The sequence below is a fragment of the Theropithecus gelada genome, chromosome 9 (genome assembly GCF_003255815.1).
Source record: "Theropithecus gelada isolate Dixy chromosome 9, Tgel_1.0, whole genome shotgun sequence".
In the NCBI taxonomy this organism is placed as follows: Eukaryota; Metazoa; Chordata; class Mammalia; order Primates; family Cercopithecidae; genus Theropithecus; species Theropithecus gelada.
The window spans coordinates 94,445,245-94,464,582 of NC_037677.1; the positions used below are offsets into that span (position 1 = coordinate 94,445,245).

General features: G+C 51.6%; 1 protein-coding gene across 1 annotated transcript in view; it reads right to left on the reverse strand.

Moving 5' to 3' along the window:
- The window catches only part of CRTAC1 (cartilage acidic protein 1), a 150,176-nt gene that overhangs the window by 26,167 nt on the left and 104,671 nt on the right, over positions 1-19,338 (reverse strand). The window contains exons 4-6 of the mRNA XM_025397505.1: positions 16,859-16,995; positions 11,086-11,242; positions 1,269-1,403 (exon numbers count right to left, since the gene is read on the reverse strand). Of these exons, the coding sequence (XP_025253290.1) occupies positions 1,269-1,403; positions 11,086-11,242; positions 16,859-16,995 (429 nt within the window). The remainder of the gene's footprint in view (positions 1-1,268; positions 1,404-11,085; positions 11,243-16,858; positions 16,996-19,338) is intronic.

Consider the following 19,338-nt stretch of genomic DNA (forward strand, 5'->3'; position numbering starts at 1 on the left):
CTGAATGGCAAAAAGCTGGGGGTGGGTGTGTGTTCTGGGCCAGTAGGTCCCCACAATGGAGCTCCTGGGCAGAAAGCTGGGGTGGTAGGTACTCGTAAGTCCAAGAATCCAAGAGAACGGACTGGCACACATGCAGGGATGTGATGTGAACTGCCGGCAAGAGCCAGAGCTTGCAGGACCCTTGATCTACGTGTCTAGATCCCACTCACCACTCCTGTAGGCCGGAACTCTTCCCCATGCCTCCAAGAAGGAGGTGAAATCAAACCTCCCATTCATTGGCAAGGTGGGGGGAAATGGTCGGGGCACGTGGGATGTAATCATACATCCGAAAACTTGCAGGGTGTCCACTTTGCCATTCAGCAGAATTTACTGGGTGGGCACTGGATGCCAAGCCTTGTGTCAAGAATGAATAGAACCGTGACCCGGTCCTTGTAAAGCTCATAGACAGACCATGATGGCAATGTGGAGCCTGAGTGAGGTGTGCATGCCAGGGGCAGCAGGAGGAGGAAGGGCCAGTCTCTGCTAGGTGGCACAGGGGAGTCAGGAAAATCTCTGCAGAGGTGATATTTGAGGTGAACGATGAAGGCTAAACAGACATTCTGCAGGTAGAGAAGGGGGAGGGCAGTCCACGCAGAGGCCATGACAGGTGCAAAGGCCCTGAGGTGGGTGGGGGATGAGTGCAGAGGAAGGAAGAGAAGCAGAGCTGGGGGCCTGGGGCACTATTTTGTGTGGCTTTTATCCTGCTTCTTATTAGAGGAGGATATTTTTGTCTATTTCTGTTTCTAGAATGTCAATGCCTTTTCTGTGTGTGGGGTGGTCTTAGCCTGATTCAAGTGGGTATCCCTGGTTCCCAGCGCCAACCTGATGCTTAGCAGGGGCTCCATGAATGCTCACTGTATTGAACTGAATGTTGAAGATAAATGTGGGAGGGGGGCAAGGTGGGGAGAGGCAGCTTGGAGGATAGGTTGATGCTGAGAGACACAAGCAGGACTTGGAGGGTCGTGGGCAATCTCAGATATTGGGCAGGACAATGGGCAGGAGTTTCAGACCCCTTTCCCCAGCAGCAAACACTCCCTGTGGCTGAAGCCATGGGAGCTAGGGAATAGGAAGTGACAAGCAGCGTTTCTCTTGTGTGGTGCAGACGATGACTTGTCCTGCTCTCGCTGCAGCCAGAAGAGACCATGCTGGAGGGGGCAGGGAAGTCTGGAGTCCTCTGTGGTTCTGGGGTGAGGGGTCAGGGCACACAGGGCATGGCTGCCTCCACTTACCCGCACTGGCCGCAGCGTCCACAAAGGTGCCATCGCCCCGGTTGTGGAAAAGGAAATTAGGCCCATTCTCGTTGTCGCAGAAGATATCTGAGGCACTGCTGCTGAGGATGGGGCCCACGCTGACGCCTCGGCCCCCTAGGAAAAGACATTAACCCACAGTGAGCGGCAGAAGCAAAGCCCCAGGCCCACCTGGAGGACAGGGCTGCCTCTGAGGCCTGGGGGGAACTGCACCGGAGGCTCTTCAGAGGATCCCGGAGGGAATTCTCCTTCCCGTGCTTTCCTGAGCCTAAATCTGGGCTCACGGTCTCCATGAACCTGCGTGGAAGGTGACAACACTGATGAAGAGGGAAGGAAGGAGCTCGACAGGACATGGGGACCCCACACAGAGGTCAGCGCCTGCCTTCCCCTTCTAAGAGAAGTGGCTGAACAATCATCTTAAATCCTAAACCCACAATAATCCTAAACCCAGCTCTAAGCATGCCATTTTAGTCAAGTCACAGATCCCCCGACAGCCTCCTGACTCCCGCTTTGAGTCATACGTATGCTGGTCCAGACCACTGGGTATGTCCTAGCTTTAAGAACCTGTAGGAGGCCGGGCACGGTGGCTCAAGCCTGTAATCCCAGCACTTTGGGAGGCCGAGACGGGCGGATCACGAGGTCAGGAGATTGAGACCATCCTGGCTAACACGGTGAAACCCCGTCTCTACTAAAATACAAAAAAAAAAAAAAATTAGCCGGGCGAGGTGGCGGGCGCCTGTACTCCCAGCTACTCGGGAGGCTGAGGCAGGAGAATGGCGTAAACCCGGGAGGCGGAGCTTGCAGTGAGCTGAAATCCGGCCACTGCACTCCAGCCTGGGCGACAGAGCCAGACTCCGTCTCAAAAAAAAAAAAAAAAAAAAAAAAAAAAAAGAACCTGTAGGAACAGGTCCCAGCTGTAGGTACGAGGATGCTTACTTTGCCTTGTTTGACATTAAACAATTACGTCCATTGATAGTGAAGTTGAATGGATTACGGAGCATCCATATGACAAACCATTCTGCAGTAAAAAGACTGCATAGATCCATATGGATTGACTTGGAGGAGTGCCTGTGATATATGGTTGAAAGAATCAGCAGTTCACCAAGTAATGGTATTGTGTGATCTTGCTTTTATTTTTTAAAATAGGAAAATACACGCTAGTTCTGGATACACATGTTTGTGCAGGCTTATTCAGTTTGGAGAAAAGCGGGAAAGGCCACACCCCAAGCTGTGAACACTGGCTACCTTCCTTGATGGGGTAGCATTTGGGGAGGGAAAGAGAAACGATAGTTGGCCTTTTTTCTTTGAATGTCTTTGTAGTGTTTGACTTGTTGCAACAAGAACTGCTTCTGTAGTTTGAAAGGAAGAAATCCAATAAAGTATATATGTTTTTTAAAAAGGAAAGAAATCAAGCCAGCTCCACATTGGGCTTTGAAGTCTCTAAGATCAAATTTGAGCTATCCATGTCAAGAAGTCTAACCTTAATACGTCCTGAACAAACCACCCCCACCCAGTGGGTTTCAAATGAAGGCTCTCTGCTTGCCAGGCCCCACCTGCAGCTCCCAGGAACACAAATCTGCCCTGAGAAAGCCTTCCCTGAGCCACGCCCCCAAACACTGGAAATACTGTGCAGAAAATGGCTTGACCAGGATCAAGACATGGATTCTAGCCCCAGCCTGGCTTCTAACAAGCTCTGTGGCCCTGCGAAATTTACGTTACCCTTGAGCCTCAGTTTCCTCATTTGTAAAATGGGGGAGAGTCCGACCTGCCTTTTCTACTTTGGGGTTTTGAGAGGACCAAATGAGGTAAGATACACCTGTCAGAATGACCATTATCAAAAAGATGAAAGATGACATGTGTTGGCAAGGGTGTAGAGAAAAGGGTACCCTTGTATATACTGTTGGTGGGAATGTAAATGAGTACAGACATTATAAAAAACAGTATAAGGCTCCTTAAAAATTAAAAATAGAACTACCATATGATCCAGCAATCCCACTACTGGGTATATATATCCTAAGGAAATGAAATCAGTGTGTTGAAGAGATATCTGCACTCCGAGGTTCACTGCAGCATTATTCACAATAGCCAAGATACGGAATGAAGATATGAAGTGTCCATCAATGGATGAATGAAAAAGAAAACGTGATATATATACGTAATAGTATTACTCAGCTTTAAAGGAGAAAATCCTGTAATTTGTGACAACGTGGATGAACCTGGAGGACATTATGCTAAGTGAAATAAGCCAGGCACAGAGAAGCAAATACCACATGATCTCACTTATACGTGGAATCTAAAAAAGTTGAACTCATAGAAAGAGAGTAGAATAGTGTTTACTAGGGGCTAGGGGTAGGGGTGTTGGGGAAATGTTGGTCAAAGGATACAACATTTCAGTTTAACGGGAGGAATAAGTTCAAGGGATCCATTGTACAACATGGTGACTTTAGTTAATAAGAATGCACTATATACTTGAACTTGCTAAGAGAGTAGATTTTAAGGGTTGCCACCACATTAAAAAAGTATGTGAGGTAATGCATATGTTGATTAGCTCGATTTGGCCATTCCACAGTGTCTACATTATTTCAAAACCTCATGTTGTACGATGAGCTGTATGAAGGGCTCTGTGGACGCTGCAGCAGCTTGCTGCTCAGAGCCAGGTCTGAGAAGCAGTTGCAGGAGTGTCACCTGGGAGCTTGCTAGAATTGCAGAATCTCAGGCCCCCAATGGAATCAGAACCTGCATTCTAACAAGACCCCTGGGTGGTTTATGTGCGCATTAAAGTTTGAAAATACTGCTCTAAAAGGTTGTTTACTATAATAAAAAGAGTTATCAGAGCACTCCAGAAGAACTTGATTTTTAAAAAAATAAAGCTCAAGCAGACCTATGTAAAGAAAGGCCAGGCCTCCCTCACCCCCACCCGCCTCTGGATGGGGCAAAGGTTTCCCCAAAGTGACCATGCTAATTTGAGACAGGGGTTCTCTTGGTCTCTAGGTGCCTCCCATCCTCTGAGAGATGCCCCCAGGGGAAATCATGGGGCCTTTTTCGCCTATGCAAATGGAGCCTGCCCATCAGAGCTGGCATTTGGGGCCAGGGAGATGGGGTGGGGCGATGGCACTGCCACTCTTATTGCACTCATAGTTAACACATTCTGGGCTGGATGCCTCCCAGATTCCTCCCAGATAATCTCATTAGCTGCCAAAGAGAGCCCAAGCCACATGAAAATGAAGCCACTGAATTCACATTGCTCCTCTGGAATGTCCTCCAAGACACAGCATGCACTCTTTATGATGGGAGCTATGGAGTGGCATGGGTGGCTGCCAGAGGCCTGTCCTAAAGCTAGCAGGAAAGGATGTGGGGTCACAACCTGGGCACCACCTCTGTCCATTAAAAGAGGTGCCACTAAGTGGTTGCTGGCAGCTGTCCCTGCCCTGGTCTTACCAGCTTCTGTGAGAATCTCTTGGCCCTGCCCGGGCCCCTGGAAATTCCAGGTGGGACTCAGGGACTTGCCTCCACACAGCTTCATCCTTCTTCCTCCGCTTCCACATCCTCCAATTTCCTCTCTGCCTCTGGCTCCCAAGCTGTGACACATTCCCTTCATTTTCTACAAAGCAGGTTATTTCCCTTTTGGACAAATTTCTAAATCTTTCTAATTAACTAATTGGGTTGGGTTGAAGCCTTGTACCATTTGTAACCTGTAATTACTAGAAAATTGCCATGGTAACCACACTACTAATTAGCCACAATTTATTGCCATGGCAACCGGACCATAACAGAGATGTTACCCACACCTCCTTTTCGGCAAGTTGGCTGCATAGTTGGGGAGCAGGTGAGTCGACAGTCAGGAAGCTGGCCTCCTGGGCGCCAGTCCCAGCAGCTTTAACGATGGAGGCCCAACTGGGGGCTGAGGTGGGGCAGCCAGGTACCTGCACCCCTCACTGATGCCACAGGGAGATGACTCCCAGGTCGACAAGCAAATCTTCAAACCAATAGAATCCACCCATCATTATGTAGGCTGCCATGCCTATTCCCTACCAGGCCAATGTCAAAGGCCAATTATTCAGTAAATGTCTTCTACCAGGACTTTCCTCTCCTCTCCTCTCTCCTTTGTCACACCCTCCCTCTCCTCCATCTTTTAAGGTTTAGCACACACCAAATTCGGTCACCCAGGGGGCTGTTAGGAACATCTTTATTTAGCTTTGGAGAATGATGTTCTAACAGGGAATTAACTCCACCTTGCATCAATTAATTCTTTTATAATTTGAGGCCAGCGCATTCTCTTGGGGCTGGAGAGGCAGCACTGGTGGTGGGAGACACTAGAGGACCGGGGGTCAGAAAGTCCAAATTTGAGCTGTGTGACCTTGGGCTCATTACTGAACCTTCCTGGGCTTCTGTTTTCTCAGCTAGAACATAAGAGTGGTAATAATAATGGCTCCTTCTCGGGGTTGTCATAAATATTAAGTGAGCTGGTCTTTGGAAGATGCCTTGGAAAATGTCAGGTGCCACATAGTCATTAGCTGGGACTATTTACCACCTGCTGGGTGAATAATATCCCTTTATTTTTCCCAGCACTTTCAAGCTTCAAAGGCCTCCTTGTTCGGCTGTTGGGGTGTGAGTGCTCCTCCCTGCCCATCCCTGCTGAAGGCTTCTGCTCACTCTGCCTGCCAGGCTGGGTAGGGGGTGGGGTTAGAGGGAAAAATGCCCCTTTGAGGTCTCCATTTCCTCCAGCCACATTCTGGCACTCTGATGATCTGTTCATTGAGCCCAACCCTGATAGGGCAGCCTTGGTTGTCCTCAAGAACCATCCTTCTGCCTCTGAGCCCTGGCACGCTGGCAATGCAGACCAAAGTACAAGTCAGGTGCAGGCAATCCATCTCTCAGACTGCATCCGGGCCAGCCCTCAGGGACTGGGGGGTGAGACAGGGAAAGGTGGTGAGGAGGGGGTGTGTGCATGCCGCTGAACTTCTCCAAGCTGTGGGTCTGAGGACCCAGGGATGAGGCAGCACACGGATTCACGGTGCTAAGGTAAAGCCTGTTGGTTCCTGCCTGGCCTCTGCGCCTCCCCTCCTGCAGGATCACGGGAAGCATGCTCTCCAGGCCTCAGTTTCCTTCCTGTAAAGTGGGTGGGAATTGAGAAGATCTCCAAGACTGCTACTAGCTTACTTTGCAATGAATGAATCCTCCAGGGTGGACACAGGATAAGCGTGTTGGGGGCCGATCCCTGTGCCCATCTAGCCCTGCACCCTCTGCATCAGCGGAGACTCTGAGGTGAGCCCCCTCAGCCAGGGAACTTGGCCATCTGCTGAATAGAACCTTAACAGAAACATGTTTCTGGTGGATGCCATGATTTGCAGGCTGCCAAGAGCATCCAAGATATTGTAAATGAGTAGGGCAGAGATGCTGGAAACGTGGTGCAGGAATGGGCAGAGTGTGTGCGTGTGTGTGTGTGTGTGTGCACATGCTGCAGAATGGGGTGTGAGGATCAAGTACGGGATGGTAACAGGGTCTCTCATCCTAAATTTCCTGAAAAATTATAAGACAAGGTAACTATGTAGGTGCTGGTGTTGCCACTCCCAAGCCTTCTGGGAGCCTTCAGAAGCTGGGCAGGACTTGACTATTCTGTGTGGTGGGCATTAGACAAGGACACACCCACCCTCATCCTTCCTGCCCTGTGTCTGCAGAATGTTAAGGCAAGGGGTGGGGCAGCAGGACAGGCCCCATCATTTGTTTCCTCTCGACAGAGGAGGGATTTGCAGTGACAAAGCCTGGGGGTGTAGCCCGGGGGTATAACCTGGAGTGGCTAGCCACAGGCTTGACATTTCTTTAAAATCTCCTGTGTTAGCTGAGAAAAATGCACACAAAAATTACATTTCAATTCTGTAACATATGTGTGTTTGTTTTAAAAGAAGCACAATGTTCCCCCTGATACTCATCAAATGCATCTGACACCCCTGGAAAATGGTCTCTGTGTGTCCTGGGCTTTGAGTACCCCTAGCAGGCCCATGCTGCACTCTCTGGGGGTCCCGGGCCCTGGCTTGGGAGCCTGTCACTCCAGCCCTGCCTGGTCCTTGGCTGTCAGATCCGGCTTCACTCCCGATGAAAGGCCAGCGCCCGCCTGGGAAGCTAGGAGGCCCCTTGGCCCCCACTCTGTGGCCCCTGGTTGAGCTCGCTGGTGAGGATCTGCCAGAAGGCCTCAGCTGGGCTTTAGGCATCTCCGTCTCCTTCAATAATGACTTCCTATAAATCAGGTCTGCCCTCCGCTTTGTTCCACACCGCTCCCAGCCAACAGCAAAACTCCCCACCCGACATCATAAATCCACCTTCATTTTCTTTCTGAATTTCTTTTAAGGCTTCTTTAATCACCACCTTGCAGCCTGGACAGATGCTGCCTCAAAGGGTGAGGCCAAAATGCAGAGTTCCTGGGGAGGAGGCAAGGCCTGCGGGAGGCCGGGCAGGTGGGAAGGAGAGCAGAGAGATGAACTCCAGGGGGGATGGGGATGAAGATCCCACTGGCCATGCCCAGGACTGGAGGTTTGGGGGGACACACAGAGAATGTTTCCCAGGCAGGGGCTGGGCCTGCTTCTCTTGTGCACCCCCCTGTGCCTTGCACAGTGCTCCCTGTACCCAGGAGATGCCCAGCAGAGGGCCCTGGCATCGCTCTGGCAGAGCCTCAGAGCAGGAGGTATTGGTATTTGCTATACTCCGTAGGCACCATCCGTGTGCCAAGCCATGTGCCAGCCATGTCCCATGTGCACCTCCTTTCTTTCTCACAACAGTCCCATTTTGAAGGCGAGAAAATTGAGGCTGGGAGAATAGTGTGCCCACTACTGCCTAGGCTGTAATGCACAGGGTAGGCTGAACCTGTACCTGTGGCCTGGCTCCAAACCCCGTCCCCTCACCTGCTAGCTCAATGCCCTCAGAGAAGCTGAGGGGCATGCCCAAGGTCACTGGGGCCTGGACCGTAGAGGCAGTGCAGGACCCTTGCCTTCCACCTTTCCCTCCTCTGGTTCCATCTGGTTCCATGCCAGGGCCTTGGCCATGGCCAGAACCCAATTTCCAGGATTCCCAGGCAGGGCAGCTACCGGCACTGTCCTGGCTTCAAGAGGCCTCAAGCAGCTGGGGAAGTTGGGGACCAGGGGATGGGAGAGTGGTCTTCCTGCTGCCCCAGTCTCTTTCCCAATCTCTCGCTCGGCCACCCTCCCGGGGCCCTCGAGTCCCCCGAGAGCCGGCACACTGGCCACTAGATGGCACTGTGACCCAGCAGTGCAGCTGCAGCCACGGGAATGGATAATGTCTAGAGAGGAGGCCTCCCCTCCCCCTCCCGCAGGGCCGAGGGCCGGTGCCTGGGTAGCACCTTTGCCCGGCCCGCTCCGGGGTGGCTGGACCTCCCCCGCTGCCTGAACACTCAGCCAGGCAGCTGCTTCAGCCACAACCACCTGGGTGGGGCTGCCTCAAGTCCGGGTGCCAGCCTGAGGCTGTCTTCCCAGTGGGTGTGGGCCTCCCCTCACAGCCCCTTCCGTCTTGCAGGATGGCAGGATTCTCAAGCTGGAGGTCATCGGAAAGGTCAGCGGGCTGTGGCAGTTTAGGCATCAGGAGGAGATGGACTCTAAGTGCCAGCTCTCTACTGTGTGTGACCTTGGGCGAGTCCCTTCTCCCTGGATCTCGCTCTGTTCTTTGTAAAATGGGAGGTTCTCCCAGGTCGTACAGCTGTCTAGCAGGCAGGTGCTGTGTGTATTGGCTCCAGGGACCTCCCAGCTCCCTGAGTGCACATCTGGACGTGACCTGCCCCTTCCGCCTGCTTCCCTCCCAGCTTCTCTGGACCCCTGGCACTGGAGTGGTGCTGAGCGCTGGCCACGCGCCCAGAGCCTCAGCCATCAGGCTGGGCTCAGCATGGCGGCCCTTACATTTGGGGTCCATTCCTGGGGCTCGGGGGTGGGGGGAACTCTGGGATGGTTTTCCAGCCAGATGTCCATGTGTCATTAGCTGAGTGACAAGGGGGGCTGCAGGGTAGTGTTGGGGGGCTTGGCGGGCAGGGAAAGGGTGGGCTGGAGAAGGCGGGCCAACAGAATAGTAACATGGTGGGCCAAATAGGTTCTTGTCAGCCAGATGGCTTTTGGAAGTCTGCAGAGCTGCTCGAACGTGTCCTCTGGGCACGCCAGCTGCCCCAGCCTCCCTCCGCACCGAAGCTGCTGCTTCTTCCTTGAACCGCCTGTCCTTCTAGCCCAGCCGGCACAGTTGGCTGGTGCTTCCATCCCCACTGTGCTCCTCAGCTGCCCCCTCTGGGTCTCCTCCTTCCCCCTCCTCGGTTCTGTGCCAGCCCAGTCAGCGTGAACAATGCCCCCTTCGTGCTGAAACTCAGCCGCAACCTCCAAATTCTTTTATTCTGCATCTAGCCTGCTCTCCCAGTCTTTACCTCCCTTCCACCTCGTCATTTTCAAGTGCTTCATTCCCCCAGTGCACCCCCTTCCCTTGCAAGATCAAGGCACTTAATTGCCAAGCCAGCCCAGTGCACAGAACTGGGAACTATTCAGAAAAATTGACTGTACAAATCTAGGCTGAAGCGCCTGAATGTTTATTTCTTTTCCGGGGGAAACATGGTTTATTACTGACACAGCCTTTCCATGGTACCTTCACGCGCGGAGCTCTCAGGCACTTAGATGGGGCTTGAGCTGTGCTAACTATTTTATTGTCTAGTCATTTGTTCCCAGAAACTTTGTCAGACAGGTCAACATTAATCTCCCCCTTTCACCAGGGTGAAAGGTGGTTAGAGAAAGGCATCGTAAACTCAGGAGAGGCAGTGACAACCCTTTCTGGGCAGGACTTTGAGATGATGCCACCACCCAGGTGTCTGGAGGCAGGGGGGTGCCCCAAAGGACCCCTCAACCATCCTTCCAGCCCCAGGATTCAGACTGAGGAAGGCTGCCACTTTGGAAGCCTCTGCTGCACACTTTGGGATGGATATGTCGGGAAGGCTGACCAACAAGAGGATCTCTCTGTCCCAAGTACAGGTCAGGTGTGAGTGTGGCTTAAGTTCACATGACAAGTTGTTGTGTACAGCTCTGGCTTCCTGATTTTTGGCACCCAAAACAGGAACTGGATTGCTCTGCCATCAGCAGTCTATTGGCAGATTATCAGAGTTTAGTCAGCAGCCGTGCTGGAATTAGAAAAACAGCCTTGCCTAGAAAGATCTCCCTGTCAGAGACTCTGACAATAGGTCCCCCATCCAGAAAGATGAGGGGGGAGCGTGCCTTCAAAAAAAAGTGCTGGAGAGGTTTTGGAACAAGAACACAATTCTTTGAGCTCAGTTATCCGAGACGGGACCCAGCTGAAGCCTAGGGATTTAGCACTCAATTCCTGGTTGCTTATGTGTAAGTAAATAATTTCATCTGCGATTTGGCAATAAAGAATGCTTTAAATCTTGGCTTTTGTGATTTGTCAGTTTTCTCCTACAGAACCTGCTCACCCATCACTGAGGTTACCAGAGGGAGTGGGGCAAGATGTTCCAGGGAGAGAACGATGTTGTGATGATGTGGTTCTCACATCCATTTTCCAGCAAGCCAGATGTCCCCTCTTGGGTGCCCTGAAACTCATACCTGCCAGACATCTCACCAACGCTTGGAGAGGCAGTGTGGGAGAGAGAGGCCTTCTGTGGGTGGCAGGATGGCATAGAGCCTTTCCCCTCCCCAGGGACATAAGGCCACCCTTTCCTTGTGGTCTCTGATGAATTAGACTCAGCCTTGCAGGGCCCTGGACCCCAGCCCCAGCCCCTCCAGCACACCGCCTCCCACGTCACTCTGCGTACCTGTATATTTGCTGACCCCAGCCTCAGCAGCCACATCTCTGAGAGCCAGAATGCCCTGGGAGAGGTCACTGGCCTCAGGGTCCATTTCAATGAGGGCATCAGGGCCCACATTACCGTAGGCATAATTGGCAATGTAGATAGAGTAGCGTCCAGAGCCCTGAGGAAGAAGGGAAGGAAGCGGTGAGCAGGCCCACCTTGGCTCATCCCAGAAACCGCCCCCGCCCCACCCCAGGTAGGACCGTAGCTCTTTCACAGGGTTGGGTTCTTCTCCCCAGGTCTGTTGCGAATGGCCTTGCAGGCCGTGCATGGCGCACTTCCAGAGGGGCTTTTCACAAAGGCTGCCGTGTGAATGACACTCCCGGGAGTCGTACAACAAAGCAGGCTGCTTCTCCTTCCATCCTGTTCCAGAAGAACACATCCCTCCCTCTCCCCCACAACCACCTTTTTATAGACAATTTTCTAATGTGCCTCCCTCCAGCTGAGCTCTCTCCAGCTGCCAGCCAGGGTAGCTGCTCAATAAATATTTGCTGATTGATTGATCTACCAATTCCCATTATTCTCAGTCTCTCTCTCTCCCATTCAAGCTCACTCCAGCCAAGATGACAAGCAAATTCCTGAGCCATCTCCCTCCCCCTGTTCCCACCCCGCACTTCTTCATTCCCCTGTTTTGGTAGCCCAAGAGGCACAGATTTGCAGGGGTCCTACTTTCCTCTTCCATTCCCTTATTTCCCCCGTATTACCAGGAAGAAAGATTATATCACTTCCGTCTTTATAACACTGTCTCGAAGATTCGCTTTTCCCTTTGCATCCAGGAGCAGCCTTGGGCACCAGCTCCTCTGTGCAAGAGTCATTCTCTTCACTAGTCCAAAACACCGCTGATGAAAGACTCTTCTCTTCTGCCTGTTGTTATAATGGTGCTATTTCTTCAACAGATGACTTCTTCCCAAGAGATCCACACACTTTCTAAATCAGTTTTCTGGCTTTTCTCTCATCCTTTTCATCACTTTCCTCCAATTAATTAGACAGTAAATATTTCTTAAGCTCCAGCTATGTGCCAAGTGCTGTGTTATAAATGTACTTAAGACAAAATCTCTGACTGTAGGTTGCTTATAGTCTAGTTTGAAAGACAAGCCATAAACCTAAAAGGACCTAAGAGAAACTGTTGAGCTCACGGCAACAAGACTGGTGGTTCCCTTTCCTTGCTTCAATTTCTCATCCATTGGCACCATGAGCACAATTCTTGTTCCACCGAACTGGTCAGCAACTTTATATCTTTGTGGGTTTTTTGGTGTGTGTGTGTTTTTTTTGTTTGTTTGTTTGGGTCTCCCTCCGTTGCCCCAGCTGGAGTGCAGTGGTGTGATCTTGGCTCACTGCGGCCTCCACCTCCCAGGTTCAAGCGATTGTCCTGCTTCAGCCTCCCAAGTAGCTGGGATTACAGGCGCGCACCATCACTCCTGGCTAATTTTTGTATTTTTTAGTAGAGATGGGGTTTCACCATATTGGTGAGGCTGATCTTGAACTCCTGACCTCAAGTGAACCACCCCCCTGGGCCTCCCAAAGTGCTGGAATTACAGGCGTAAACCACCGTGCTTGGCCAATCTTTGAAGGGATCATTTTCTTTGAGGAAGCTGATGAAGAGCCACACAAGTCTGTCTAACTGGTGGGTGAGGCCAAGGAGGGAGCTTAGAGTTTCCTGTTAGAGTCTCCTGGGTGACACAGATATATCAACAATGATACAAGCATATGGCAGAGAGCATGGACAGGATTTCCTGGGGGCCCAGAAGAGGAGCTCCTAACCCAGGGGAAGGGCACCTAACCATGGGAAGTTCCGAAAAGCTTTCCTTAAAGGAGTCTCAGTCAGGTGAATTGGAGGGAAAAGAACCTTCCAAGTAGAGATGAGAAAGAGAAGGATGTATGTAGAGAAACTACAGCAGTTAGTTCAATGTTGCTGGAATATAAAATGCAAGGCAGAGAGTGTCAAGGGGTGAAGCTGGAGAAGGTGGTAAATTTGTTCCCTACAGATTGCTCTGCTCCTTCTCTTTTGGTTATCTGAGTCTTTATGCTGCTACCTAGAAATCTGTGCTTTACAAATCTTGCTACTCAAAGTGGTCCCTATACCAGTGGCACTGGTGACCTCTGGGATCATGTTTGAAGTGTAGACCCTCAGCAAACCCCCCCGCCCCCTGTAAGACCTGCTGAATCAGAATCTGCATTGTAGCAAGACTGCCATGTGATTCCTGTGCAAAACTGAGTTTGAGGTGCACTGCTTTACAGTATAGCCTATTTTTTTTTTTTTTTTTGACAGGGTCTCCCTTTGTCACTCAGGCTCGCTGCAGCCTCGACTAGGCTCAAGCGATCCTCCCACTCCAGCCTCACAAGTAGCTGGGACTGTAGGTATGCACCACCACACCCAGCTAATTTTTTTTTTGTTTGTTTGTTGTAGAGACAGAGTCTCCCTATGTTGTTCAGGCTGGTCTTGAACTCCTGATGTCTCAATCTATCCTCCTGATTTGGATGCCCAAAGTGCTGGTTAAGGGTTTGAGCCACCACACCTGGCCTAACAAGGTTTCTTGATTAGGGGAGAACTTTGAGAAGTTCTCAGCCATCCGAGGCTGTGCAGAATGACTGGATGAAGAGTGAATGAAGGGGCCAAAGAGGAAAGTGCACCATCACAAACCGTTCCCAACCCTACCAGCTGGCAGCAGTCTCATCAACAAATGAGCAATAAGTTCAGTGGACTGAAATTCACTCTGCCAGAAATTAGGATATTTACAAAATTCAGTTATGCCTAGTTCCTTACTTTGATTTATCAGGGGGATAAACTGACAAACACAGATGTGTTACGGTTGTAGAAGACTGCAGAAAATCACATGTGAACTTGACCACGGTAATTCTGGGAGGGTGAGATGATTCCAAGGGAAGGAAGATGTTTCTGCAGCTTTGGGGCCAATGCAGTGGTTCCCACACTTTAGCCTACATCAGAATCACCTGGGGGGCTCGTTAAAACACAGATTTTTTTTTTTTTTTTTTTTAACATCTGGCCCCATCCCCTGAGTTTCTGACCAACAGGTCTGGGGTGAGCCATGAGAATCTGCATTTCTAACAAGTTCCCAGATGATGCTGACACTGCTGGTCTGGGAACCACACTTTGAGAACCCTGATCCAGGGCCATTAGCCCGGGTCCTAGTCTAGGGCCTGCCTCTAACTGCTCGTTGTCCTTGGGTAAATCCCTGGCTGCCTCCAGGCTGCATCTCCTCAGATGTTAAATGGGGATCATATTCCCCCTGCTTCCTGGCAGGGTTGTTGAGAAGATTAAATGAGACAACATATGTGAAAAGTCTTTGAAAAGATAAAAATGCTATATAAACATGAGGCATAATCATTATTGATCAGAGGACGTTCTTGTAAGAGATCAGTTTTGAGCTGGATCCAGAAAGGTGGGTGAGTGATGAGGCAGCTGGCGAGAAAGGACAAGCGGATGTTCTGGGTTTGGAGCAGAGAACGAGTGAGGGGTGGAAGGGGAGAGAACAGCACGTGGCGGAGTGGGGGCGGGGCTGAGGCATTTATGGAGCAAAAGATCTCATACTTGAGCATGCATCAGAGTCACCTGAAGGGCTAGCTGAACCCCAGATTGCTGGCCCCACCCCTGGAGTTTCTGATTCAGTCTGTCTGGAGGGTGGAGTGGGGCAGGGCCTGAGAATGTGCATTTCTAGCAATGCTGCTGCCGCTGGCCCAGAGGCTACACTGAGAACCACTGACCAGGTAGCTAGATTAAAAGGCCTGCCCCAGGTAGGGGCTATGGGGCTAAGGAAGGATGACTAGGGTGAGTGCTGTAATAAAGTTAGAAACTTGTGTCTGCTATCATTTCACCCAGGGGCAGGGCGGCTGAGGGTTAAAAGGCATCTTCATTTTCAGGCAGGCAAGGTTCAATTCCTGGCTTTGCCTGTTGCTTCATGTGTGATCAAGGTCAAGTTGCCTAATTTCTCAAAGCCCGAGTTTCCATATCTGTCAAATGGGATAGTGATGGCATCTACCTTGTTGGTGTCTTATGAGGACTCAGTAGGACGAGGGAGGTAAAGCGTGCAGCACAAGGCATGGCATGTCCCTAGTGTAAGAGGTGTTGGCTGTTACTGTTGTCCTTGCTCTTGTGTTTTCCTGCACTGTGCTGCATTACCCTCTCTCAACTTCCAGGCTGCCCTTGGCCTCTCTCCATTCCTCCCCTGGCAGTCCTCAGGCCCCAGGGATGGCCGAGGCGGTGGCTGGACTCAGAGAGCAACCCTCCTCTGCTGGCAGATTGACTGTAGGGCTTCTTTCTAGTTCTCTGAGGCCTGGGAGACTGAAGTCAGGGGCTGAGCAGGGTGTGAGCAAGCTTCTGGACTCCTGCCTCCTGTGCTGCCATGCCAGGCCTTTTTTTTTTTTTTTTTTTTGCATTTCACATAGTGTCTTTGTCCTGTGGTTAAATGCGTGGGTGTGCAGATGACCTTGTTAGGACAGAGTGCATCTCTTTGTGATTAACCTGCATGCCTCTCCCTCCAGTTCTCTGAGAAGTTGCCCACGTTAGCTGAGTATCAAAAGCCTTGGTCCTGAACGGGTGAGATGGGAAACCAGGAGGAGGCTGGGAAGAGGCCCCTAACCGTGACCAAGTCTGGCACCCCCCAGCTCCACCCCACACTCTGGGGCTGTTCACAGAGCTGCCTCCCCATCCCCTCCCTCCAGGCAGGAGTCCAGGTGGCACAGATTCAGGTCAGGCTAAATGTGGCTTCACAGCCCAGCTTGGCTTCTCTTCCCAGCACCAGCTTGTTAAGAAATAAATATTTATACCTGGCACCTGCCTTCTCCCAAGGCCTGGAGGCCCCTGCTGTAAAGATTCACACTGAATCCCCAATCCCCTCAGTGCCATCTCAATTCCAAAGTGAGCCAAGCCTCTTGCCCCCGCCCCCAGAATGGGGGCCATAGACTCTCCTGTGGCAGCCGGGCAGCAGCTGGGCCCCTGATTTAGTGATGACTGTTTACAAAGCCAAGGAGGTGGGCGGCAGGGGAGCAGGTGACAGGAGGGATAAATCACCTTTGCAGCAAGCTGCTGGCTCTGGCGAGGCCTGCTGGGACCCAAGCCTGGGTGGGTGGCTGCCCCCTCCTTGGGCAGATGGCTGCAGCGGCTCATGCCCCTTCCCACTCCATCTTTCCTCCCCGTCCAGTTTGGGTGGGGCACCTCTGTGTAGGGTGCACTTACAGGGCATGAAAACGTTGGAGGAGCTATTGATGAACTAAAGTACTTGTATATTGAGGCAACCCTCCCCTCACCTACCTAGGAACCCCTCCATTGGGCCTTCATTTACTCCGTAAATATTTACGAAGGGCCCCACAGCTCAGTGCCTGGCACACAGGAGGCACTTAGTAAATGTTCGTTGAGTGAATGAATGCAGGCAGGATTTACAGCTAGAAGAGGTGGAATGTCCTAGCCACACCACTCAACTGCTTTGGGCTCCCATGCAAGTCACTGCTCCAAGCTAGGCTTCCATCCCCACAAGTGTCCTGAGGACACAATGATCCCTTGGCTGGCTTCCTCACTGGTTTCTGGGAGGGCTGCATGGGAGACAGGATGTGAAAGGTACAAAACAATGCATTCTGCAAGTCTTAGTTGTTGGTATTTAGCACCCAATCTATCCAAGACACTGTGGGAGCTGCCACTCTGTCAGGGGATGTCTACACAGTGGCTCCTCTCCTGGCTCTCACATGGCTTCTCCCCAGGTCCCCCATGCACCCCTGCACTCACCTTTCTGTCCACACAGGCCACAGAACGTCCGGCAAAGAGGCTGGCCACCCCACGGGCCACGTTGACCTCATCACTCAGAATGTCTTCCCACCGGTTATTGCGGAACTTGAACAACTTGTCGGTGTATGTGGCCACCCCTGGAGAGAGGAGGAAAGGGAGGGCTGGTGGACAGTGGATCAGGGTCTCGGTTCTGATCTCTGGGTATGTCTCATGGCACCTGCCACAAGGTTCTTGGGACGGGAGGAGGATGGGTCATCTGCGGCAAGGAGGACCTCAAGCAGGTGAGACTCCTCTGTGTTTGGGGAGCACTCAGATGTTTCCAGTTGAGGGAAGAGACTCTGAGCCTCATGAAGATGGCTGGCCCAGGCCTCAGGAACTAGGGAAGAAGTGCCACTGCTGCAGTGTGACCGAGATGACTCTCAGCAGCTGGATTTCATGTCCTGCCCCGTTCTCCTGCAACAGCATCAAGTCACTCCTGGGACTGCAATACCGTAATATCCAAACTCAACCCAAGGTGAGTTTCTTTCTCACAGGTGCTGTCCCTACATTCTCTACTGGATCGCAGGACCTACCTGATTTGGGTCTCAGAAGAAATGGTTCTGGTTCATGAGTAGGTTGCAGTCCTCCCTGAGGAAGGGGCTGGAAGTTGAGCTCTGAGGGGGTGAGAAGTGAGGGGTTGTTCTGCCTGGGGTGTGATGAGTTTGGGCAGCCCTGGGAGGCCCCTGGTCCCAGGACTGGGGAGCCCCAGAAGGCAGTGGTTTTCACCTCTTTTGGATTACTGGCCCCTTTGAGAACTGGAGGGAGGTGAAGGACCTTCAGCTCAGGGAGTCGCAGGTTTGCACCACACAATATGCCATACGTCATTTCAGGTCTATGGCTCTCTGGAGCTCGTTCATGACTAAGAAGCCTTGTTCTGGGGATGTGGGAATAACTGCTGGTGGCTGAGGCCACAAGCCCATTCAAGTGACCACTTGAAAGGCAAAGCTCTCTCCTCCACCATCACCCTTAGTTAATTTCTTGTTAATGCAAGACCCCGAGTATTCATAGTTTAGGGGGGGCCTCGTTCTATCCCCTGGGCTGGAGAGGAAACACAGGGAGAGGAGCAGCTGAAGGAATCAGGGAAGGTGAGCTTGAGGAAGAGTGGGCTTGGGGACAGAACCCTGAACTTGACTGTCTGGACCAGGGAGAAGGCAGCAGGCTTAGACTGAGGAGAGACAGCATGGCGCAGGGGCACCAAGAGCTTGGGGTGATGGAAATGATCTGGAGCCCCAGCGTTGGTTCTGCTTGGATTCCACTTCTAGGCCCCAGACTTGAGGCGCGCTGCCCAGTATCTCTGAGCCTCGGTTTTCCTACTTGGGAGCGGGGATGATAGTAGTTACAGAAAGTTTACTCTGAGGAATAAATGAGATGATGCACACTAAAGGTTTGAGATAGTCCCCCCACCAAAGTGGTAGCTATTTTTCGACAGAAATGATTTTTCTCATGTTATAGATGAACTACTTTCCAAGGTTCTTTAGAGACATCAGCCCTGCACTGCAGGGGTTCGATGAAAACCAGTGATTCTGTGAGTGGGTGTGTGTGAGGGTGGGAAGTGTGTGAGTGTGAGCATGAGCGAGAGTGAGCATTGTGAGAGTGAATTGTGTGTGTGGATGTGTGAATGAGTGAGAATGTGCAGGAGTAAGAGCCAGCGTGAGTGACAGTAAGAGTGTGTGAGTGGGCTGGGCACGGTGGCTCATGCCAATAATCCCAGTACTGTGGGAGGCCAAGGCGGGCAGATCACTTGAGCCCAGGAGTACTAGACCAGTCAAGCAACATAGCAAGACCCCATCTCTACAAACCACCCCCCCAAAAAATTAGCCAGGTGTGGTGGCACATGCTTGTAGTCCCAGCTACTCAGGAGGCTGAAGCAGGAGGATCACCTGAGCCCAGGAGGTGGAGGCTGCAATGAGCTGTGACTGCGCCACTGCACTCCAGCCTGGGTGACAGAACAATACCCTGCCTCAAAAAAAAAAAAAAAAAAAAAAAAAGGTACGAGTTTGTGAAAGCAAGTGTGTGAGAAAAAGCGTGAGCATGAGAATGAGTGTGTAGGTGTGAGAGTGAGACAATGGCTGAGCATGAGTGTGTGTCAGCATGAGTGGGTGTGTGAGTGTGTGTGGTGAGTACACGAGAGTAAGAGTGTGTCAGAGAATAAGAGTGGGCAAGGACGAGTGAGTGTGAGAGAGTGGGCATGAGTGAGTTGAGAATGTGGGCATGAGTAAGAGTGAGTGTGGGCATGAGTCAGAGTGAGCATGAGAGTGGGGATGAGTGAGAGTGAGTGTGAGAGGGTGAGAGTGAGTGTGGGGGGGTGAGAGTGAGTGTGGGGGAATGAGTGAGAGTGTGAGGGGGTGAGTGAGCATGAGAGGGGAGTGAGTGTGAACATGAGAGGGAGGTGGGTGAGGGGGACAGTGAGTGTGAGGGGGGCGAGAGTGAGTATGGGGGGG